This window comes from Aspergillus pseudodeflectus, assembly GCF_044049435.1.
Source record: "Aspergillus pseudodeflectus strain CBS 756.74 chromosome Unknown BJX68scaffold_1, whole genome shotgun sequence".
Lineage (NCBI taxonomy): Eukaryota > Fungi > Ascomycota > Eurotiomycetes > Eurotiales > Aspergillaceae > Aspergillus > Aspergillus pseudodeflectus.
In genome coordinates this window covers 1,156,881-1,178,681 of record NW_027263777.1, presented here as the reverse complement: position 1 = coordinate 1,178,681, position 21,801 = coordinate 1,156,881, and the positions used below count along the sequence as shown (strand labels likewise).

At 52.9% G+C, this 21,801-nt stretch overlaps 6 protein-coding genes across 6 annotated transcripts; 3 read left to right on the top strand and 3 right to left on the bottom strand.

The window, feature by feature from the left end:
* Positions 1-827: 827 nt before the first annotated feature.
* BJX68DRAFT_251604 (T6SS phospholipase effector Tle1-like catalytic domain-containing protein) lies at positions 828-2,336 on the top strand (the record flags this gene model as incomplete). The annotated part of the gene is made up of 3 exons (XM_071042411.1): positions 828-1,020; positions 1,073-2,005; positions 2,068-2,336. 3 exons carry the CDS (start codon positions 828-830, stop codon positions 2,334-2,336), a joined length of 1,395 nt encoding a protein of 464 aa, XP_070905813.1.
* Positions 2,337-2,840: 504 nt separating this feature from the next.
* Positions 2,841-4,742, top strand: BJX68DRAFT_223139 (thiamine pyrophosphate-dependent dehydrogenase E1 component subunit alpha). The gene is made up of 5 exons (XM_071038101.1): positions 2,841-3,064; positions 3,205-3,392; positions 3,479-3,540; positions 3,614-3,823; positions 3,882-4,742. The coding sequence occupies exons 1-5, from the start codon at positions 2,919-2,921 to the stop codon at positions 4,647-4,649; spliced, it is 1,374 nt and encodes a 457-aa protein (XP_070905812.1). The 5' UTR covers positions 2,841-2,918; the 3' UTR covers positions 4,650-4,742.
* A 328-nt stretch (positions 4,743-5,070) lies between these two features.
* BJX68DRAFT_10518 (CCR4-NOT core ubiquitin-protein ligase subunit MOT2) lies at positions 5,071-11,261 on the bottom strand. The gene is made up of 7 exons (XM_071035806.1): positions 10,975-11,261; positions 10,841-10,907; positions 10,626-10,741; positions 10,185-10,553; positions 8,596-10,130; positions 8,314-8,406; positions 5,071-7,430 (listed from the first exon to the last, which is right to left on the bottom strand). Exons 1-7 carry the CDS (start codon positions 11,025-11,027, stop codon positions 5,221-5,223), a joined length of 4,443 nt encoding a protein of 1,480 aa, XP_070905811.1. The 5' UTR covers positions 11,028-11,261; the 3' UTR covers positions 5,071-5,220.
* Positions 11,262-11,479: 218 nt separating this feature from the next.
* On the top strand, positions 11,480-14,300 carry BJX68DRAFT_251601 (BUD22-domain-containing protein; the record flags this gene model as incomplete). The annotated part of the gene is made up of 4 exons (XM_071042410.1): positions 11,480-11,648; positions 11,714-12,367; positions 12,815-13,164; positions 13,248-14,300. 4 exons carry the CDS (start codon positions 11,480-11,482, stop codon positions 14,298-14,300), a joined length of 2,226 nt encoding a protein of 741 aa, XP_070905810.1.
* Positions 14,301-14,601: 301 nt separating this feature from the next.
* BJX68DRAFT_251600 (uncharacterized protein) lies at positions 14,602-18,927 on the bottom strand (the record flags this gene model as incomplete). The annotated part of the gene is made up of 9 exons (XM_071042409.1): positions 14,602-15,616; positions 15,665-15,835; positions 15,886-16,520; positions 16,568-16,653; positions 16,755-17,023; positions 17,117-17,251; positions 17,342-17,432; positions 17,487-17,587; positions 17,939-18,927. 9 exons carry the CDS (start codon positions 18,925-18,927, stop codon positions 14,602-14,604), a joined length of 3,492 nt encoding a protein of 1,163 aa, XP_070905809.1.
* A 168-nt stretch (positions 18,928-19,095) lies between these two features.
* On the bottom strand, positions 19,096-21,538 carry BJX68DRAFT_223128 (uncharacterized protein). Its single transcript, XM_071038100.1, has 2 exons — positions 20,707-21,538; positions 19,096-20,654 (listed from the first exon to the last, which is right to left on the bottom strand). The coding sequence occupies exons 1-2, from the start codon at positions 21,180-21,182 to the stop codon at positions 19,346-19,348; spliced, it is 1,785 nt and encodes a 594-aa protein (XP_070905808.1). The 5' UTR covers positions 21,183-21,538; the 3' UTR covers positions 19,096-19,345.
* Positions 21,539-21,801: the final 263 nt, after the last annotated feature.

Below are 21,801 nucleotides of genomic sequence, written 5' to 3'. Positions count from 1 at the left end.
GTTTTTGTTCCGAAGAGGTCAGCAGATGAGATGATGATTTTCATCTTCAAGTTTGCTTCTGGAGGACCTCAGGCCGCCACTCGGTGACCCACTCTCCAAGGTTGTCCTGTCAATAATGTTTTCCTTCAGCTCTCCTTTCCCATTTAGCAGGCGCTCTTGCGGTGAAAGGGATCCTGCGTCATCTTGCTGGAAGCCTTAGTTGGCAATGTATCCACACATGTACAATCTCTCGCCTTGTATCGGCATACTGTCAATTCTCTCACGGTGTCAGCAGCTGAATACGCTCATAGCCTTATCCCACGCCAACCCAAAGCAAGGGCGACGGGCGGGCCGCCTCTTGTGGGTCAATCATCATTCAACAAGCTGCAGAAGCTGATCCATCTGACCCAAGTCACCCAATCCAAAGGAACATGATTGCTCAACCCAAAAAGCATCGGCAATGCAGATCTCATCGCTACACGAACTCGATTGCGCTCGCACCGATCATCGCGATTTCAACAAGCCACGAGCCTGCAAGTTCTTCACCTCACCAACTAATCAAGTCAGGGCCTAGGGCTTAAAGTCTGGGCAGGGTTGCAATTAGGGTATTAGGCCCCCTTGGCGCATATTCAGCTGCAGGAAAGGGTGTTCGTGTCCACTCATCGACCACTCATGATTGCACGAAGGAGCGGCTGGCCTGGGCGTCCCGACGATCGCCATGCGAATCCGGCCTCATCAAGAAAAGGAATGTCGCTCCGCCCACTTGCTATCACCTTTATAAACTCTGCCGACCACGCGACAAAGGGTAAGCAGACCCTTACCCATCGGTGCTTCGCCAGATAGCCACAATGCCTTTCCAACATGTCAATACCAACCCGTTCAATGAGGGCGAGCCTGCCCCAAAAGGACAGCCGCGTCGGCTCGTACTTTGTTTCGATGGAACCGGAAACCAGTATCAGGGAACGGAGGAGGACACAAATATCGTAAAGATATATGAGATGCTTGAAAGGCATATTCCGGGACAGTATCACTACTACCAGCGTGAGCCTACCGTCTTTCTCTCGCAAATCTGTACTAACATACATTCTCACAGCCGGCATTGGAACTTTGACGTATGTCAGAGGGTCCAACCGTAACTCTGCGGGACCTAGTCTATGGTCAAGGTTTAGAGCACGCGTCAGTGCCATCCTAGACCAGGGCTTTGGCGTGTCCTTTGTCAATCACCTCCTCGCAGGCTACAAGTTTGTGATGCGCTACTATTCACCAGGTGATCATATTTACATCTTCGGCTTCTCTCGCGGCGCATATACGGCTCGGTTCCTGTCTGAGATGATTCACAGTATTGGCCTCCTCTCGCGCGGAAACGAAGAGATGGTGCCATTCGCGTGGGATACATTCAGTCAATATCAGAGTTCACGTGGAAATGTCCCACAAACCGACAAGGACCGCGAACTGGAGCGATACATGAAAAAGTTTAAAAGAACATTTTGTCGCCCTGATGTCGCTGTACACTTCCTCGGCCTTTTCGACTGCGTCAACAGCGTCGGTCAGTTCGAGATCCCACTATTTCGAAAGTCCTATCGATACATTGCCAGCCCTTGTGCGCGACATATTCGCCACGCGGTCTCAATCCACGAACGTCGGCTGAAGTTCAAACCGGCCCTCTTTCACCTCGACGAGGAGACTCGCAAAACCGTGGACTTTAAAGAAGTCTGGTTCGCCGGGAACCACGGCGACGTGGGCGGCGGGTGGCCGTTACATGACGGCCAGAAACATTTGCTGTCGGATATCCCGCTAAACTGGATGATTCAAGAAGTTTTGAGCTTGCCAGAGTCGGAAAGTAAGCTGTCATTCATGACGACCAACGTGGCGAAGACGGTCCGAGACGCGACACAGTCGCTGTGCAGAGACGAGGAGCCGGGTACAGAGGGATTTCATGCCCAGCAGATTGCGAATAAACCACATGACAAGCTTCGGTTCGGGCACGGTGGAAGCGCGATATCTGTTATGCTGTGGTGGATTTTAGGTTTGTTCTCCTTGAGTCTTTTTACACAACAACCTTCGAAAGACCTGTCTAACAAAATATAGAGGTCCTCCCGGTCGCAACACGCCTAGAGCTCGAAGGCGGAAAATGGGTCCCTCGACGTCTTCCACCAAACTTTGGAGCCGCAAGAGATATCCCCTGTGGAGCAGAGATTCATCCTAGTGTGTATGAGATGCTGGAATCCGGCATATTAAAGGACTTTCCGATCCCGAAGCCGGGAGGAGATAATCCAAATCTACCTCCGAGTTTTGTGAATGATGAGGAGCGACATATCCAGAGCGCAGCTGAAGGGACTGATTGTGGGTGCAAATAAGGCATTTTCTTTTCAATATTTTATGATATATGGTTCTCGAGATGATGGTATAATGGTGAGATGATCGCATGGGTACTGTTTGTATAAGGTTGATGGAATTGGCTCTCGGCTTAATCGTTCTGAACGGAGTTTAGGATACCTTTAATTATAAATATCTCTATACCTTTTTCTCTTTTGCAACAGTGCTCTCTTCAGTCCGCCAGGTACTCTCTCAGAAACGCTGATTGTAAGGCTCTAATCGACGGTTTCTCCCAGGAAACCATCAAAATCCTACTTATCACAATCACAGTACTTGAACAACTAAGTTTACCGAAATAAAGCCCCGCGATAAGCCCCCAATCCCCCAAGTATTGCCAAACGAGAGCCAATGATACACTCAGTAGTCCCCTCATCAACCCTCGGCTATCCACGGGCCCGTGACGTCTTAACTCCGCTCCCTCCGAAGCCAACCGCTTCTCCGCACACCCCAAAGGGAGAATGAGTCTGGGGAAATCCCATAGAAATGGGTACAACACTCTCACACTCCTTTTCGCTCTATGCTCTGGACTCTTCCTCAATTGCACTTGCACACAATAGACTGCCATGTCCTCTCTCCGCCCATTGCCACGGCGAATACCGTGTGTCCCGAGCCTACGAACACAACCACAGTCACGACTACCGTTCCTACAACCGCTGTACGCCTCCAAGCGATGGAGTACGTCGATTTCACAGAGACCGGGGTCAGATCGGTATGCTTATATTCCTCAACCACTCTTCTCTTTCCTTCAGAGACTTGAACCAATACAATTGATATCCATACCCCTCTCCCAAGTTATCCAGTTCGAAACAATGCAGCAGTGGTTAACTTCTTACGCATTTGCCGTTACAGAGTCCGATTCCCCGGCGCCGTAAACAGCAAATTCACAACCGACATGTCCTTTATCAATCCGCTGGAGTCAGCGAGTATTCCAACGTACCGTGTGATGGATTCCGACGGTGTTCTTGTCGATAAGGCTCGCGGGAGGCCGGATGTTCCGAATGAGGAGGTTTTGACTTGGTATAAGAATATGTTGACGGGTGAGTCTTGCACTCTGGCTTTTCTTCTTGGGACTTGTTCCAGGAAATATATGCGTGAATGGGCTGACTGGTGTGCTCTGTTCTAGTGAGTATTATGGATGTGGTTATGTTTGAGGCGCAGAGGCAGGGAAGGTTGAGTTTCTATATGGTACGACCCCTGCGCTTCCTTGATATATCCTATATTCCTGGTGAAGAAGAGGCTAATGGTGGTCGATCCGTAGGTCTCGGCCGGCGAGGAAGGTATAAGCGTTGGCTCTGCAGCAGCTCTGACCCCCGACGACGTGGTCTTCGCCCAATACCGAGAAACAGGCGTGTTCCAACAACGAGGATTCACATTGAAGAACTTTATGAGCCAGCTATTCGCCAATCGCAATGACTCTGGCAAGGGAAGAAACATGCCTGTACATTATGGCTGTGATTACCCACGGACGGTACATATCACTTTATTCCCAGCAGGCCACCCAACAGAGTCACTGACAAGTTGTATAGCACACAATCTCCTCAACCCTCGCAACGCAAATCCCACACGCTTCGGGCGCCGCCTACGCATTGAAACTTCAAGCCCTCCAGAACCCAGACAAACCACCCAGCATCGTCACCTGCTACTTCGGCGAGGGTGCCGCCAGCGAAGGTGACTTTCACGCGGGCCTCAACATCGCCGCAACGCGCTCCTGCCCTGTAGTCTTCATCTGTCGAAACAACGGGTACGCAATTTCAACCCCCACGCTAGAACAGTACCGCGGCGACGGAATCGCCTCTCGCGGGGTTGGCTACGGCATTGACACGATCCGCGTTGATGGCAACGATATTTTTGCTGTGTACGAAGCCATGCGCGAAGCGCGGCGCCGCGCCCTCGCCGACGGCGGCAAACCCGTCCTCATCGAAGCGATGAGCTACCGCGTCTCGCACCACAGTACGAGCGATGACTCATTCGCGTACCGCGCCCGCGTCGAAGTCGAGGACTGGAAGCGGCGCGATAACCCGATCATCAGACTCCGCAAGTGGCTCGAGAACGAGGGGATCTGGAACGAGGATTTAGAGCGCGAGGCCCGCGAGGGGATTCGGAAGGAGGTGCTAAGAGAGTTTGCGGAGGCGGAGAGGGAGAAGAAGCCGCCGATTCGGAGCGCGTTTGAGGGGGTTTATGAGGAGGTTACGGAGGAGGCGAGGGAGCAGATGGAGGAGCTCAAGAGGATTCTTGAGACGTATCCTGAAGAGTATGATCTTCGGCCGTATGAGGATGGGATTAAGGGGTTATAGACTTTTTCTTCTAAATGTCTGTGTTGTGATGAAAGACTAGGTCGGTACATAGGTTACGGCGTTTTACGATATATGAATACTATGTGTCGGGCATATTGACCATCGCAATTGTTTCGTAGTTATTGTCCTACATCAGGGAAGGTGCAACCGCGAGCATAGTGTATCGTGCCATTTTTTAGGAAGGCACGGAAGGTGTGCGTTGGGAAGGAACGACCGTAGACATGAAGGTCAATCGCACCTTCCTCGTCTGATATGAATCGTTTTAGGAAGGTACAATAATGGAGTATACTCGAGGAAGGCGCTACCGACATGAGCCGAAAGGGCAGGAGCGATTACGATCGCACTTTCCTTCTAGGTTTGTGGAAACTATCAGCCTAATAGGGAAGGCGCAATGGCGCGACATAGTATAGGAAGGCACAGTGGTAAGTGATAATTGATTCAATGGTGCGCTGATAAATATCTTCATAACGTAGTGTACATCAGACAGACGCGCTAATATTCATAAAAGTACAGTAGTAAATCGTCGGATACACGATTGTCTCAGGCAAGATGCATAGGAAATTGCCAGTGCCTAAACTGCCAGTGCCTGCTGCGCTAGCTTCTTGTTCCGCTTGACCAGGGCACTCAGCTTCTTATCGATCGCATCAAGCTCCTTGCGCGACGCCTCGAGTTCCTTCTGTGACTTGACTGCAAACGTGCGCAGCTCTTCATCCGTCATGCCCACGACGTCATCAAGGTCCGGCATGCTGCCCATCACGACGCCCGCAGCGCCAAGCATGTGCTTCGCAGTCGCGGCAGCAAACGAGCGCACCGAGGTGGCGGTCGCATTCATGATTTCCGCCGTGTTGGCGATTGCCCAGTTGTGGCTGCGGGTACTGTCTGCTTCCATGGCGGAGAGGACGTTTGGTGGGGCGGAGGCCAGTGCGGCCTCGGTGGGTGAGAGGGCGGATGTGGGGGATGAGGCGGAGAGGGCGCCAGCAGAGGTCTCGTCGACCCAGCAGACGTTGAAGTTCTCGGGCGTAGCGAAGAGGGCGTCCAGGCCGCCGCCGCGGTTTGTTGCGTCGGGTTCTGTGATGGGAATAGAGGGGTATTCTTGGAAGGCGTCAATGGCCCATGAAATGCTTTTCTCGAGAGCGAGGTAGCGGTCTTCCTCTTCAGGGGACAGATGGTGCAGGATACAACCGCGAGGGCTGATCAGGCATCGATCCTTGAGCGAGTTGGTTTCAGAGGCGAATCGGATGGGCTCTCCGCGTAGCAGGGCCTTGCGGTGTTGCTCCGTCAGTTCGATCGGTTGCTTGAGCTCTTCGTAGTCGTCCGAAGTGCATTTCATGTCAAAGCGCTGGCTGAGGTTGGAGGGGTTGAAGAGAGGGTGGTGGTTGAGATCCAGGGCGCCTGACTTGTGGAGCTGAGAGAGCAACACCTGCAGAGGGGAAGTGCGTTCAGCAAAGAGTTCTTTGAGCGAGACCCCCGTAGATTCTGCATCCTTCAGTAGCTGCTCGACAGTGTTCTTGGATCGCCACGGCTCGGGCTGTTTCTGTTCGACAGGCGCCTTGCGCTCAGAGGGTGTAGGGGGCTTTGCTTCTGGGGCAGGAGCCGGCTCGGATGGCTTTGGCTTCTTCACTGGTTGAGCCTTTTCACTTTCTTCATTGCTCACGGTAACTGGAGGTATGCTGGTACCAGCACTCTCCGAATGCGGGTTAGGCGCCTCAGCAGGAGCCTTCTTCGTCTTGCGCTTGCGACCAATAATAGGGGCCTGGATAGGTTCTTCAGACACAGATGCAACCTCCTGCTTCTTGGCTTCGGCTTCCTTGGCTTTCTGTTTTCTTTCTTTCTTCAACTGGCTCTTGGTAATGGAGCGAACTGGTGCAGAACCGATTCTTGACGACGCGGGAGGCGAGTTGGCGCGAGAAGCTGATGTGGAAGTATAGAGGTCCGCTTCGGATCCAAAATCGCCGGGTGTATCAGGGCGGCTTTGGGAGGAGATGCTGGGAAGTCTGGAGCGGACCTTGTTGATTGGGAAAGATGCAACTGACTGGGTGGCTGATACAGGGGGCGGAGTTTCAGCCTTCGGTGTATCCACAACACGAAGCACGCGTGGCTGGCGAGGTGCTGGTGAGTCTGACGCGCGTGACATTCCAGTCATGGGCGTATTCGGCCGGGAGTCTACGGCAGTAGCCGGGACGGAAGCGTGAGCAGACGGCACGTGGGCTGAGGGCTCGGGTTTCGAAGGAAGCTCCGGGAGCGGGGAGACGTTCGGTGAAACGTTGAAACTCAAATCTAACTTCATGGGCTTGGATTTTGTCGAGCCTGAGGCCTTGGGTTCAGCTTTTGCCTGACCACTTTTCTTCTCAGGGGCGGGACTTGGTTCCTCTTTCGGCGCGGCACGAACCCTAGTGGCTGCCTTTGCCACAGGGGAACCCAAGGAAATCTCAGCGGCATTCTTGGTTCTGGAAGGTTTAGTTTGCGAGACTTCCTTTGGCTCCGGTTCAGGTGCATCATCCTTGGGGCTTTGAGCTTCAGCCACTGAAGGAGATGGGACATCAAATCCAGGAGGTGGACCAGTGATCGATGAATCTGGACTCGGAGATTTCAGCCCGCCTTGGAACAACCCAGAGCCAGCATGCCCTTGGGGAAGAGGTAGGCCGGGAGGAAGGGATGGTGTCCCGGAGCGTCCCAAGGGATGAGAGTCGCTCATCAACTGCGACCGCATGAGAGCTCCGAAACTATCCACCGAGCGTTTGTCTTTTGTGGTCGCGCCGAGAGGGGGGAAATCTTCGTCAACTATCATGCCACGGGTCAGCGTCTGACAAGAAGGAGTGCAAAATGAGTGGTGTGGGTGCAAGGGATGAGACGAAAATGCAGGCGGAAACCCAATAAACGAGATGTGAACGGCAAAGAAATCTAGACAAGACAAAGACAGATACGAAAGGGCCGACAGATAATTACACGAGTGGCCCAGGACGAGTTGACCAGACTGACGCACAGGGCACAAGGTCTATATGAACGATATTTGTGAGAAAATGGTTTCATATAGAGGACCCTGCTTCAGTTTATCAAAGCCAGGCCAGGGAGGTTAACGTACATAAAACCATGATCAGACCGAACGGCCTCAAAGACGCTGACAGCTCACCCCGGCTTGAATGCGCTTATGGAGGGACAGGGAGAGCTGGCCTGGAGACCCAGTGACCCAATCAACCTGCGTCCATGAATGCAACAAAGCCTCTGGTCTCCGTGGACCGGAAGAGGGGGTTAAGAACGCGAGAGGCAAAACAGGTAAAAGAAAACAGCGAAGAAAAAGTCCATAAACAACAAACGCCCAAGCCACGCCTTGCCCAATCTCTTGTTTTTTTCAGAGCCGTTGCTAAATGCTTCATTGCAGTGCGGAAAACATAACATGGGATTAGATGCGGGAGGAGGGAGAAGACATGTTCCACACCCCTTTAAGGAAAAGCATAAATGATATCATGTCATAATCGAGGCAAGGGAAAGTGTAAAATGCAAACCAGAAATGTCGAATAATAAAAAAGAGAATTGGATGCAAAAAGGGGTAGTCATCATAAAACAGTGGAGAACGTAGGAGGGGCGAAAAGGTGATCCAAGGTGAAGAGGGAAACAACATATCACCAACGGTTAAAACCGCTGCCATACATCATGGCGTACCCACCTTGACCCTGACTCCCATACAATCCTTGACCAGCAACAGCATTCGCACCAACTTGGGGCATCCTCGCCTGCAGGATACTCGGGTCCGCAAGATCTACTACACCACCTCCACCGGAGGAAGTGTTAGCATGTCTGTGCTTCTTCCCCTTCTTCCTCTGCTTCTGTGCCCCAGATTCGGAGGGAATCCCCGCCTGGGTGCCATAGACAGAGCTGAGAAGGCCATTGACAGGAGTCAGGGGAGGGGGAGTTTGGTGCTGTTGGAGGAAAGGAAACATTAACTCACGCTTATCTTGTCCCTGTAACCCACTCGCATTTGTACCACTGCGGCTGCGCAGCAGCTCGCGCATTAGCTCCGGATTGGCTTCCTGCTTGCCACTCAGGCCCCCAAGACCAGCATTGCTTGTGAATCCGTGACCTTGAGCAAACATTCCACCTCCACTAATTGGTGGGGTTCCTGCTGTCTTCAAACCAGGAGGTGGGCCTTGGATGCCGCTGGTGTAGAAGTTGTTACCAAGTGTATGTTGTGGACTGGGTGCGGCAAGCGGGTTGAGCGACCCGGATTGCATCAAAGAAGACATTTGCTGGTTGATGAGTCGGGAATTAGGCAAATTCTTGGCACCAACATCATTGAACGAGAAGCGGGAGTTCTGGCGGTTCTGCGCCTGGAGGGCATTAAGCTGGGCAGCCTGGCTCTGCAGAAGACCCTGTCGGGCTTGTATGGCTTGTTCAGGGGTAGCAGAGCTGATTCCAGACTGCACTGGGTCGGCAAGACCAGCTTGCTGATTAGCTTGCTGATTCCCCGCCGATCTGAGCAACATCAGCTGCTGTTGTTGCAGAGGAGTCAAACTGCGTGTGTTCAGGTTGATTCCTTGGAACTGATGGCCGGCAGCAGATACGGGCGAGCCAACGGCAGAGCTTGTGGTTGTTCCTTGCTGCGACGGTGGTTGAATAGCTCCATGGGATTCGCGGCTAACACGACCTCTTGGAGGATTAGCGTCGTCAGGCTCGCCGCCAAGTTGCAAACTTCCGCTTTCACGTCCCTCGTCTTCGGCGGTTGTTGACTGAAGAAGTTCTTGCTCTCTTTTCGCACGTTCTTGCTCGGCTTTCTCTCTCATCGCCCGGCGCTTGACGCCGCCATACGGGTCGATGAAAGAGGGATGGTTTTCGATAAGAGCAACCTCGTCTGGCGATAAGCTGGCCGTAGAGAAGATGAACTTGAAACACGGGGAGTTGACGGCTTTAACCAAGTTGTCCAATAAAGGCGTGTCTTGTTCCACCGGAGGGCGACCAGGAGTAGAAGGAGGAGGAACCGATGAGGGCGCATCTGACGGCGTAGGAGTTTCAAGGCGTTCTTGCGGTTGCGTTGGTGGTGTTGGCTTCTCGCTACGTTTTGAATCGTCGGAAGGCGTGGCAACGGTCGCAAGAGCGGATCGTGGGCTCTGAGACGCTTGGCTACCTGTTAAACTGGCTCGTCTTGTTCTACTGATGGCGGTATCCTTGTTGGCCCAGCTGGCGGAAGACGGGAGAGCAGGTCCATCCAGTGGGCGACCGGCGTCGTCTTTGCTGGGTTGCCGTCGTAACGTTTGCGCGATTGGCTGAGCGGATGTTCGAGCGATATGCGGAAGGACAGTTGCACTAGGACTGCCTGTCACTCCATTAGGTCGTTGTTGGCTGGATAGAGTGTTCATCGACGACAGATCTTGACGACTGTAGCTATCGCTATCATCGCCGGTCTCGTGTAAGAAGGTACAATTCCTGTTATGGCACTGTTCATTTCGTAAGAAGGATGAACAATACTTCGTGGTTCCATATTGAGCCCTGTTGTCATCAGCACATATCCTGGTAATACCTGTCGTTCCAGAAAAATTATACCTCAGTATCCGGTCACCATTTGACGAACCATCCACAGCACTAATACACGTCGCAGCGTCACTTTTCCTGGCGTAGGTGACATAGACACCAATGCCTTGGTTCGGGTTGCCACCGGGCTTCGCTTTACTGACGACAATCTTCTCGATTTCGCCATATTGTCCAAAATACGTGGGCGTACGCAGGAGTTGTAGGAGTTGGTTTTCGTCACGTATCGTAGGATTGAGACCGATCACATAAACCAGGTTCTTCTGAACGACGCGAACACCAGCGAGATTCTTCCGACTAGAAGCTTCGATTTCCCGTTTTTCTGCCTCTTTCTTTTTCGCGGCGGCCGCTTTTCGGTGTTTCAGTGCCAAATCCGCCTTAAACCTAGTTTGCGAGGTACCATGTTAGTGCCAAGAGCGGGAAGAAAAAGACTGGACGGGCGCTTGGGGAACGTACTCATCGGCATCGGGCACCTTGTATTGAATGGTGCTCTCATCGTAGACGCGTCTGCAGTTCGGGCACCGGCCCTCTTCGCTATGAGTCTTGATGTTGTTGTAGCAGAACTGACAGATCTAGAGATTTGAGTTAGAGATGTCCGCCCCGTAATTTCCGACCCGCTCCAACGCCCAACGATCGTCGCAATCGGTTTCGCGGGGGTTGAGGCCACGTACCTGGTATCCGCAAGGACATGGTCTGAAGTTCTTGTCCGAAAGGTCGAACTCTTCGATGCAAAGGGGGCTACAAGAGCCGAGGGGTCAGTTACGGAACAAAACCGTTGTGAAAAGGACAGTTGGGCAACACGTACCAGAACTCATCGTCATCATCAATGACAGAGTCACTCTGTAGGCGATTTGACATGATGTCGGATTATGTGTGGTAATACAGATTAAAGAGAAGTGAGTCGCAGAAGTGGCCAGAGATCAGAGACAAAAGACCGATCAACCAAGCCAGCGGAAGGGGTAAGGGAGGACAACGGGCCGGAGTAAAGGACGAGGTAGCAAGTCGAAAAAGAGGTCGATATTAGGGAGTATGTTCGGAGGAGGGGTGTGAGGTTGTAAGGGTGGGCGTAAGGACAGGGAGACAACACAGATGGGTGGAGGCAAAGACAAGAATCAAACTTGAAGCTTTGCTGTGTTGGGCGTGCACGTGTTTGACTGGTTTGTCTTCGTTCTGAGTTCATACCACGTGATTGTCACGGTCACGTGCAGTTCCGCAAAAGCTCCTTGGACAGCGGAACGACGTCTATCCTACAGCTGGATCACTCGAGCCTCCAATTGCCCGCCCCTTGTGCTGCAATTGCTGCGTTAACCATGGCCGCCCCTCGCTCTATGATGCGGCTGGGCACTGGTCGCTCTTTGACCTCTGCTGCCCGGTCATCCCGCAATTGCCGTGCCTTCTCTTCGACCCCTCTGCAGTATGTAGCGAAGGCGACCACCGCTGGGACGGACACCCCAAACATGCGCCACGCAGAGCGTCCTCGTACGTGAACTGCTTCTTTTAATTGGACTTGATGTGTGTTGGCAGAATCAACTAACTGTGCGCAGCCCAGGGTCCTCTCCGCGCCCCCGTTGTCAACCCGGCCGACAAGTATCAGGACATTGCTGAAGGCATGCACAAATACGGTCAATACATCATGTCATGCCTGCCCAAGCACGTCCAGCAGTTTTCCGTATGGAAGGACGAGCTTTGCATCTACATTCCCCCCTCCGGCGTCATCCCCGTGATGTCCTTCCTCAAATACCACACCGCGGCCGAGTACACCACCATCTCCGACATCACCGTCGTCGACTACCCCACCCGCGATCAACGCTTCGAAGTCGTTTATAACCTCCTCAGTGTCCGCCACAACTCCCGCATCCGCGTCAAGACCTACGCCGACGAGGCCAGCCCCGTGCCCAGTGTCACCGGTCTCTTCGAGGGTGCTCTGTGGTATGAGCGTGAGGCGTACGATATGTTCGGTGTGTTCTTCTCCGGACACCCCGATCTGCGCCGTATCATGACGGACTACGGTTTCGACGGCCACCCACTGCGCAAGGACTTCCCCTTGACCGGTTACACTGAGCTGCGATACGACGAGGAGAAGAAACGAATTGTTATTGAGCCGCTCGAGCTTACTCAGGCATTCCGTAACTTTGAGGGAGGCACTGCCGCCTGGGAGCCTGTCGGTGCTGGTCGGGATAGGACTCCGGAGTCGGTATGTATAGCCTACGCACATAAAATCATGATACTGACGATCACCAGTTCAAGCTCCCCACCCCTAAGCCTGAGCCCAAGGAGGAAGAAAAGAAATAGAAATCTCATGTACCCGTATTCTCTCGCATTCTTTCCCGTTTTGTATGTACATACCGTGTCTACCTTAGATGGAATCTATTCGGTTCTTGTGATGAATCTTCGAGCAACAATACTATAGTAGCTGTATCCCAGACTTAGTTATCATAACCACATGAATCAATTTATTGCCCGGGTTCCAGTCGATATCAAGCGGATCGAGGAGCCTCAAAAGCCCGCGGAAGAAAAGCTTCAAAAAGTCTTGGCACGCGCAGACCCAAAAAAAAGTCCTCCGTCTCCGCCATTAACGCATTCGTCTCCCTCCGACACAACCCAACGAACGTCGAATCTCCCCTTCTCTCCGCAGCACATTCAAGTCCATTACAATAAGATGCCAAAGCGAAAACTCTCCGAGTACACCGACGCCCCGGCGCAAAACACAAACCTAAAACTCCAAAAGACCCGCCTAAAGCAGAAATTCGAGTACGGCGTCACGACGCTCGCGGGCGCACTCAAGACCGCGCGCGGATTCGAGAGACAGAAGCTCGGACGCAGGCAGAAGACAGCGAAGAATGGACCGCAGGATGAAGATCAGACGAAAGCGAAGGGTAAAGGAAAGGGAAAGGGAAAACCGAAGGGGAATAGCAAGGTCAAGGTCAAGCCCGGCAAGGAACTTTTTGGGGAGGAGGCGTTGAAGAGGATTGAGGCGGAGATTGCGGTTTTGAAGGTTTGTTCTACGTTTCCTCTTTTATCTTGGTTTCTTGAGGTCTTTGAGGGGGTATGATTTCTAACATGCGCTTTGTGGTGTAGACACTCGATTTACACGCTACAGCGGAGAAATACCTATTCAAGCAGCTCAACAAGTCGAAACGCATCGCGGATGCGCCTGTATTCATCCGCTTCCGACAATCAAAGAAGATCTCGTTGGAGGGGCCCAAGAGTACCGAGGAAGCGAATGTCACAGCGCGGTTGTTCAAGTCGACCCCCGTGCAGAAGGTTTTGCCTGGGATTCTGGATGGGCTGCGCGAGTTGATTGGGATTGATGCGGGCGAAGGGAAGAAGGATGGTGCGCCAGTGGATGGGAAGCGTGGGGAGGCTTCTATGGGTACTGAGCGAAGGGCAGATCCCGGCGTATCTGAAGAGTCCGACGACGAAGCACGGGTTGCACGGGATGTGGATATGGAGGACGCAGAGAGCGACGAGGAAGACTACGCGCAGTTCGACGCACGACTAGCATCAGATTCAGAAGGCGACGACGACGATGCCGACTCAGACGATGAAGCGGCTATCCCAAAACTGAAATCCCTCCCTCCCCGCTCTGACATGTCGATATCCCTCTCCCCCTCCGCCTCTCCCGAACCAGAAATGGAATCCCCGCCGCCAAAGAAACAAAAAGCCGCAGCGAATGCCTCCAAGACACCCACAACAAGCACAACCTTCCTCCCATCCCTAATGATGGGCGGCTACTGGTCCGGCTCCGAGTCCGAACCCGAGGAAGTTGAAGAAGCGCCACGGCGCAAGAACCGCATGGGTCAACAGGCGCGCCGAGCTCTATGGGAGAAGAAGTACGGCGCCGGCGCGAACCACGTCAAGGAGGGGAAGAAGAAGAGTAATGGCCGGGATAGCGGGTGGGATCCGCGGAAAGGTGCAACAGATGGGGATAGCGCGAGGCGAAAGTTTGGCACGGGCTCAAATACGATGGCGTTGGGTACAGAGAAGAGGACAGGATCCCAGCGCGGTCCTGCGGCGGGCAAGAAGCCTCAGGATGACAAGCCGCTGCATCCTTCCTGGGAAGCTGCTAGGAAGGCGAAGGAGCAGAAGACTATGGCTGCTTTCCAGGGTAAGAAGGTTGTGTTTGATTGAAGCATTACAGCATTTTGCATATGCATTAGAGAGCAATGATATATGACGAATCATTTGTCTTATGATTGACTTGAAGTAAACAAGAGCGATGAAGGACCACTCTAGGTATCGTTGACTTAGCTATAAAAAGCACAGGAATAAAACAAGTGAGGCTATCATGTATGTGTAACTCCGTAGAACACAAAAACATTTCCGCTCCATGCAACGCTGGGGAGTAAGCCATCACGCCAGAAACGAGAACCACAATCCACCGGCCAATACACTCCAATCTGTACCGGGGCGGATCCTAGCATTCACTCGATCAAAACTGCATCCATCGATCCGACGGCTTCAGCTCCCCAGGGAGCCCCTGCTGCGGATCCGGATCAAAGCACGGAATAGCCGTGAATTCACCAAGCTCCTGCGGGAGATTCGACACGAAATGATCGAAGCCAATATGCGACACCTGTGGGAAAGAATGAGGCGTAAAGAGATCCGAGGGTGAAGTCATATCCGAATTCGACACACCCATGCCGTGCATATGGTGTTGCGGGGTATCACTTGAGGGACCTGCAGCGGTGGCGGGCGCAGCACCCAGGGTCTGCACGCCATTTGGCCCGGTAGTTGAGTAGGGCTCTTGGAAGGGAAGAGTCTCGGGGGACATGGGTCCCGTTTTCCAGAGCATCTCCCAGTTCTTGAAGCGGTCGTATGCGGATTCCATTGTGCCCGAGTGGCCGCCGGCTTGTGAGGTGTATTCTTCGAGGCGGGAGATGGCTCGCTCGAGGGCTTCGATGACGCTCACGGCGGATCGTGCGGAACCGACGCCCATTGACATGATTTTGATCAGGGCCATGCCTTTCTGGAGGGCTTCGCGGAGTCTTTCGGTGCGCTTCGTTAGGCTTTGCGCGAGGATGACGAGGAGGGCGGCGCGGCAGGAGCTGAATTCTGTAAACGAAGCACGAGCGAGGCCGGTTTCGTCGCGGAGTAATCGGCAGAGGTCGATGATTTCTAGCGCGGCTTCCACGCAGTCTGTGACGAGCGTTGACCTGTTCTTGGACACACCCGATGGTGTTTTGACCGGGGATATCTGGGTAGCGCTCGAAGAGAAGCCCTTCACACTACTGAAGAGGAACGGCCGGCCCAGGAAGATCCTAGTCAGACAGTAATCAAGCTTCAAATGTAGATTAGGTCGGAAAAGCGGTCCTCCCGGGTGCAGATCACGACAGTCCGTTTCTTCCGGCAACGTATTCCACCAGTCGACCAAGTGTTTTCGTATATTTAGTAGCCTTTCAAGGCAATCCTGTTGTTGATTCTTGCGAGACTTTCGGAGGTTGGATCTTGCAGTATTGTTAGTCGGCTTTCACCCCAAGTTTGGCTTAACGTACATTTCATTGGCGGTCTCGCCGAGTTTCAAGGTCAAAGTAATCAGCGCAATCATATTTGTATGATTCGAGACTTGCCCTCGCGGCATCAAGCCAGGGAAGTCAACAGGCAGGGCGGCATCAACATCTGTATCTTGGAGAGACACTGGCCTTCCATGCAGTATACTAACCCGCCTGGCAAACCATCAGTAAGCAAACAGAGAGTCAGGGCAAGTTTGGCTTACTTTTCAATCGTGTATGCCGTCCAAAACACCCTATTTCGGATCTCGATCATATGTGCTGGAAGTCCCTCACCACAATACTTCCTATGCATGCCATTCTGTATCGCCATCTTCAAGGCAAGGCCAAAATAGGTATAGCAGAGCCCAGATGTATCCAGTGGTAGTAAATATGTTCCGATCAACAGACAAGCCTGTACGCTTCGGATAGAAGCCGAGGCAATGATATCTGGTAACAGCTTAGAAGCAAACTGGTAAAACGTCAAGCCAACTTCATCCTCCGAGAAGCCGTGGTCGTCGGTATCGGAGGTGTTAGAAGATAGACGGTTCACAGGTGTAGCCGACTCCATGTGCGCGAATTGTGTTCCAACGGCAAGAACCATCAGGATAGAGCATACCGCGCCGGCATCGTTGCTCGAGAGGCTCCCGGGGTTCGTATAACAGGTGTTGAGTTTATCTTTGAGCCAGTCCTCTTCCACGTAGAAGTTGTTGGTTTGCGCGTACTTGAAGAACATCTGCACAAGAAAGTCTGCAACAAATCGTGGCGGTAGACAGGTGACTGATGCGGATACCACGGCGGAGCTTGACTGCAGTTGCGTGGCACGCCATCGTTCCTCGAATGGCTCTGCTTCGGTTGAGGCCTTATCGGTCAGTCATGCTCAGATAGATACGGGCACGTATGGCATACCTCGGGCGTCTCTGCTTTCATCCACTCGTCAATCTTCTTCCTGATCTTCATTGAGAAATTCAGATATGAGAATTCGCCGGAGTATTCTGTAAAATACGTTAGCATCACTGCCAGACAACACCGCAATTCGCAAGCCAAAACTCCTCCGCAGGAACAACGGCCACCATCACCAAGTATAGAAACATACGCGTCGTATTATCCGTCAACGCCTTAATCGTAAAGTCCTCATCATCAATCGCCAGATCCTCCATATCCTCACTGTCCAACAAAATCGACGGACCGCCCTCAGAGTCCGATCCCCGATGTTTACTCTTCAATTCCTCGGCCGTCTTCCGGAGCGACTGGATATCGAACGAGATATTCGGGACATAGTGTTGTAATATGCGTTCCATGCACCGGACACGCTCCGACTCGAGCATGTCATGGCGGCTTCGTGCGGCGGTTCGTTCGAGAAGTCTAGAGTTTCCAAATCCCTCAGTGAGCGAATATCCACGAACCGGGGCGATAGTTTTGCTCTTGAAGCATTGATGGATTGTATCGGCGACTTACGAGACAGACGACGAACGCGCAAGCTTCTCTGCGTGGTCGGGGTGGGTGAAGACGCATTGGCGGCGATAACGGAGGCACCGACGACACGGTACGCCTCCCTCGCATTTCTCCTTTACGCGACGGCAGCCATCGCAGCTAAGATAACCATGTCAGAGGAGAGCATAACCATGCAGATTGGGAATAAAGTCGCAAAATCCGGGGTGACAAGGGTCGCATGTCACTCACGCTCGCACCGCTCTTTTGCGGTTCTCCTCCGAAACGCGGGGTCGCTTCTGCTGGCCCACGCCAGCGGGTGCAGTAGGTGTTGAGGGGGCCTCTTCCATGGCAGCAAAAGGTCAGGGCGGTTTTCGTAATCGTTCAAGCATTGTACTAAGACGAAGCCCAGAGCGCGAGGGACAAGAGGTGCGTTTCTGGGGGAGATTGGAGCGGAGAAGAGGGGAGAATCGTGAGGAGATACGAGGATAAAATTTCCTGGTCTGACTCCGTTTTCCAACTGATAAGCGGCCTTTTCCCTCGAATTGAACTTCAACCACGGGTCGCTTATTTTTCTAGAATTTGAAAGTGGAGAGGTGCAAGATTATTCATGTGCTAGAGATCTTGTTTGAACTTTCTCGGCCCTCGTCTCGATATCTAGTTTAACACTTTGCCGGGCTAGGTGTCAGCAATATATTTACAAGCATGAAGAGCGACCATCAACTTTCACAAGATTTGGTTTAGAGATAGACAATGAAAGGGCCACAAAAGCATCTTGTGACATTTGACTACATTCAAAAACCGCCCACCTCCATCCCAATCCCCCTCTCCGTCCCTACATCAAGCAACCTCTTCCCAATCACCAAATCCATAATCCCCATCCCCACACACTTCATCACCACATTACACCCATCCGGCACCTCAATCGCCTGATTACCCAAAGATTGGTACAACGCCCCAAGCTCCAGAAGCTGGTCCTCCGTAACCCGAGCCTTAATGAGTTCGCCCGACTCCTCCAAGCAAGCCTCCTTCGAATCCACATACACTTTCCCTCCACCAGAGAGCAGCGTCTCGGAGTCAATCTCCTGCATATGCGGCCTGTACGAGCCGATCAGCGAGATGAATCGGGGCTTAAAGGGCTGCAGGTAGGAGTTTGGGAAGTTTGGCTCTGTAGATGGCGTGCAGCTGAAGATGACGTCGCACTGCGCGAGCTCGGAGCGGAGACGCTCGTCGTAGTCGGCTGTTCCTTCTTTTGACAGAGTATGCATGTTGATACTTGGATGGGAGCGTCTGAGATCTCTGATTACGGTGCTCTCTAGCTCATCCAGCCGCTTGCGTCCTCGGTTGATGAACGTGATTCTCTTGACCTCATCGGGGACCAAGAGGAGGGCTAGACGTGCATGCCACTCGGACTGACGTCCGGATCCAAAAATAATGATATTCCCCTTCTTCAGCGACTTGCAGCGAACGAAAAGAGACATGATCGCGAGCGCTGTGCGAAACGCCGTGATCTCCGCGGCGCTCAGTAAGCCCAGAAGCTCGCCTTTGGGCGAGAAGATGTTGATCACGCCAATGATGCCATGGGACTTGGAGGCAGTTACGATTTTGATGCCCGTGCTGGCCGTGTTGGAGACGGGCATGAAAAGCGAGAGATTCTCATCTTTCGTTGTGATGGTTGTGCGGAGCGGTTGGTGGACTAGGAGTTCGGATTCTGGTGAGGTTGTTTGTGCTGAGACAGTGACGAGGGCTTCGTCGAGGGTGTGTAGAAATTCGTAGCATTGTTCTTGTGTTAGTTGGCGGAGGATCTGGGCGACGTCGGGTTCTGATAAGAGGTGCATTGTGTTTAATCATATACCTGAAATAATAGCCGAGAGAGGTGTAGACTGCGGTGTTTTGTTGGTAGTCAAAATGCTTGGTGGGGCCCAATATTCCGACGCGCTGATATATACTCGGAGTTACGAGGTAATGAAGTTGGAGAAGTCGGGGATCGCTGGCGATGTCGGAGCATCGAATGACCCCCTCCAACTTAAAGTGAGTGGAGCAGTTAGTGGACGAACCTCAACTACGTACAAACCAACACTTGACCAACATTGAGGAATACCTGCAACTAAAGCCATAAATAGCCGTGTTCCCACCCAGCCAGGCACTTGAGATATATCACCGACGATTGGGCTCGCAAGATTATTATCGACGAGTAGGAGAAATCAACTCTACAGCCCCATGATGGCATAGTTCATACTACCTACCCGAAGGCTACTAGTAATAATCTTCGCCCTTGGAGAGGGCCGTCACCGACTCCTTGGTCCCAAACGCCGCATGTCTACGTCGCAGCTCCGCGCCCTCAATCTCCCCAAACTGCAGCCGAACCTTACCAATCTCATCCTTTAGCGGCTCGGTTCCCAAGCATTGTCCAACGGCCAAGCGGTCCAGCTCCGGATTCCGCGTCGTCATCAAGACGCTTGAAAACGAGGTCCCCTGGGCGACACCGTTTCGTCGCAGGGCGACCAAGCCGATGATGACGCACACAATCGAGACAGCCACCGCACTCATGTAGGCCGTGAGCAGCCCCGTAGCGCCGTAGAAGTAGTAGTTGCGCAGGGTCCGGTCCATCACTGCGACCGTGGTGTTTCCGCCGTTTAGGCTGAGCAGGCTGTAGGTGAAATTGTGGCTGAGGTCCTCGATTGCCTGAGCCAGGGTACCATTTCGGCACAAAGTATTGGCGTCATCGCCATACGGGTAACCATAGCTGCTGGTATTCCATATGTCTGCACAGGCAAAGAGGCCGGTCTGCGCAAGAGATGTATCGGTGAATGGCGCCGAAGTTGAAGCAGTCCTATTCTCAGTCAGTCCCCCTCTCTTGGTCATAACCAGTTGACCTTGGAGAAGACCAGAGAACATCAAGTGCGTTACGTAAAAGCCCGCATTCACGGTTGGATCTGATACCACGTGTGAAGGCTGTACGGTGAGAGAAGCATCCCGACCGCTCCAATTGGCATAGGCGACATGGTCGACTGAGATTGGGGTCAGCGTCTGGATGCCGTTGGTAAAATGCATGTCGATCACGTAGGAGGTATTCCAAAGCTGGCAGACAAGCTCGGTGGGCTGTGTGGCGTTGTCGTTCCACAGCGGATTGCTCCCTTCAGCTGATATGAAGACGGTGTTGTTGAGATCACTAGGCACAGTCCCCATGTAGATTCTTGATGACTGAAACATCGGCTCCGGAATTTCGCTATCCCACAGTTCCTGGGTCACACCATCTATCTCCACAAGAGCTTCGCTCAATCGCTGGCATTTGTACGAAGGACCCCAGAACGAGAGTTCGTAAGACGAGTTGGAGAACGGCGCAGTGACCGGAAGCACCTGGGCAGTTGAGGCCATGGCTGTGAAGACGCGGGCCATGTCGACAGAGGGGGAACTGATGGCGAATTCACTGTGTGTTACTTCATTTTGCCAATACGACAGGTCAAAGTTGACGTTTGGAACGAGCAGCTCAGCCTCGTCCCAAGCTGGATACGTAACGACGTTCAGTGTTGCAGGCGTAACAATCGCGGTCAAGGGAATCAGCCTGGTCAGATGGTGAGTTATTGGTTTACCACAACAAATGGCAGTGCACATACCAGCAGACAACCGCCAGCACGGTCAGCGTCTTTGCATACAACCACAAGTCTAGGGTGAGAAAAGCCAAAGGGCTGCCCCGGACGGCAAACATGCTATCAATCGAGCTGAGCCGGACACTCTTACGGCGCAGGGTGGACCAGGTCTCCTGCACCGCGGCGAGCCCGACGGCGGACACCAGGCATGATTTTATCAGAAAGGCAAAGCCAGTTCCAATTCTGATCGCCCAAGTTTGTTGCTCACGAGACGCGACGCGAGAGCCATCGAAGCTCCTGTAGTAGAAATGATGGCCCACAGACAACATCGCACCGGAAATGAGCAGCCCAACCATCAGAGTGGGACACCTCCAGCCGACGCCCCATGCGGCCGGTGCCTCGGCCTCTTGGACTGGAGCTTGCACCGGCAGCAGCATGGGCGACTCGGGGCGTTTGCCATGGCTCGAATCGTCGCCGGCGTGGTCATTGGTTGAGGGAGACATCTTACACTGGGCGCCCGAACAAGAGCAGACTCTGGCACCGTCCGAAGGCGCGCGGGGAGAGGCTCTTCACCAGTTCTTATATGGACTAGACGTTGGGACCATTTTGTGTGCCAGTGGGCAAATACGAGGGCACGGGCCTCGTATTCTGTGCCTGGTCGTGCTTGGCAGCGCTTCGAGGATGCACGCGAGCAGGGATCTGGTGGAGGGACCAGATGAATCATGAAGAGCAGCTGATGGTCTCCGGCGTGGTTTGTTTCAACGGGAAATTGGAGATGCATAACTCTTGATATCTGTCATTTGAGCGACCAGGCGGGAACGGACTCTGAGGCATCATGAAGATGAAGTGTTTGTGTATCGGTCAGTGTTGTTGAAGGAGCAACAAGTGTCAAGCAGAACGAAGCAATCAAGAGGAGAAGCACGTGATTTAGAGCTTCAGGCACCATTGACATTTGGGGCTTCATCCAATCAGTAGTTGGAATGTAGGGACGAAGCTCAAAAAAAGACTTGGCAGGCGGCCTTGCGGACGCTAAATTCATGACGCAACAATGAGCCACCAACCACCATCGACGCAGAGCGGCAGAGACGCCAGAAACAAGGTTCTCATTCCGAGGAACATGCT

Bases quoted from the DNA above. Each gene is read 5' to 3' on its own strand.
- BJX68DRAFT_223128 (XM_071038100.1), bottom strand. From the start codon at position 21,182: ATGTCTCCCTCAACCAATGACCACGCCGGCGACGATTCGAGCCATGGC. The intron at 20,655-20,706 runs GTATGTGCACTG...CCATCTGACCAG, and splicing joins GTGCTGGCGGTTGTCTGCTG to GCTGATTCCCTTGACCGCGA.
- BJX68DRAFT_223139 (XM_071038101.1), top strand. From the start codon at position 2,919: ATGTCCTCTCTCCGCCCATTGCCACGGCGAATACCGTGTGTCCCGAGC. The intron at 3,065-3,204 runs GTATGCTTATAT...TTGCCGTTACAG, and splicing joins CAGAGACCGGGGTCAGATCG to AGTCCGATTCCCCGGCGCCG. The intron at 3,541-3,613 runs GTACGACCCCTG...GTCGATCCGTAG, and splicing joins GAAGGTTGAGTTTCTATATG to GTCTCGGCCGGCGAGGAAGG.
- BJX68DRAFT_10518 (XM_071035806.1), bottom strand. From the start codon at position 11,027: ATGTCAAATCGCCTACAGAGTGACTCTGTCATTGATGATGACGATGAG. The intron at 10,742-10,840 runs GTACGTGGCCTC...TCAAATCTCTAG, and splicing joins CATGTCCTTGCGGATACCAG to ATCTGTCAGTTCTGCTACAA. The intron at 8,407-8,595 runs GTGAGTTAATGT...GTGGTGTAGTAG, and splicing joins GTTACAGGGACAAGATAAGC to ATCTTGCGGACCCGAGTATC.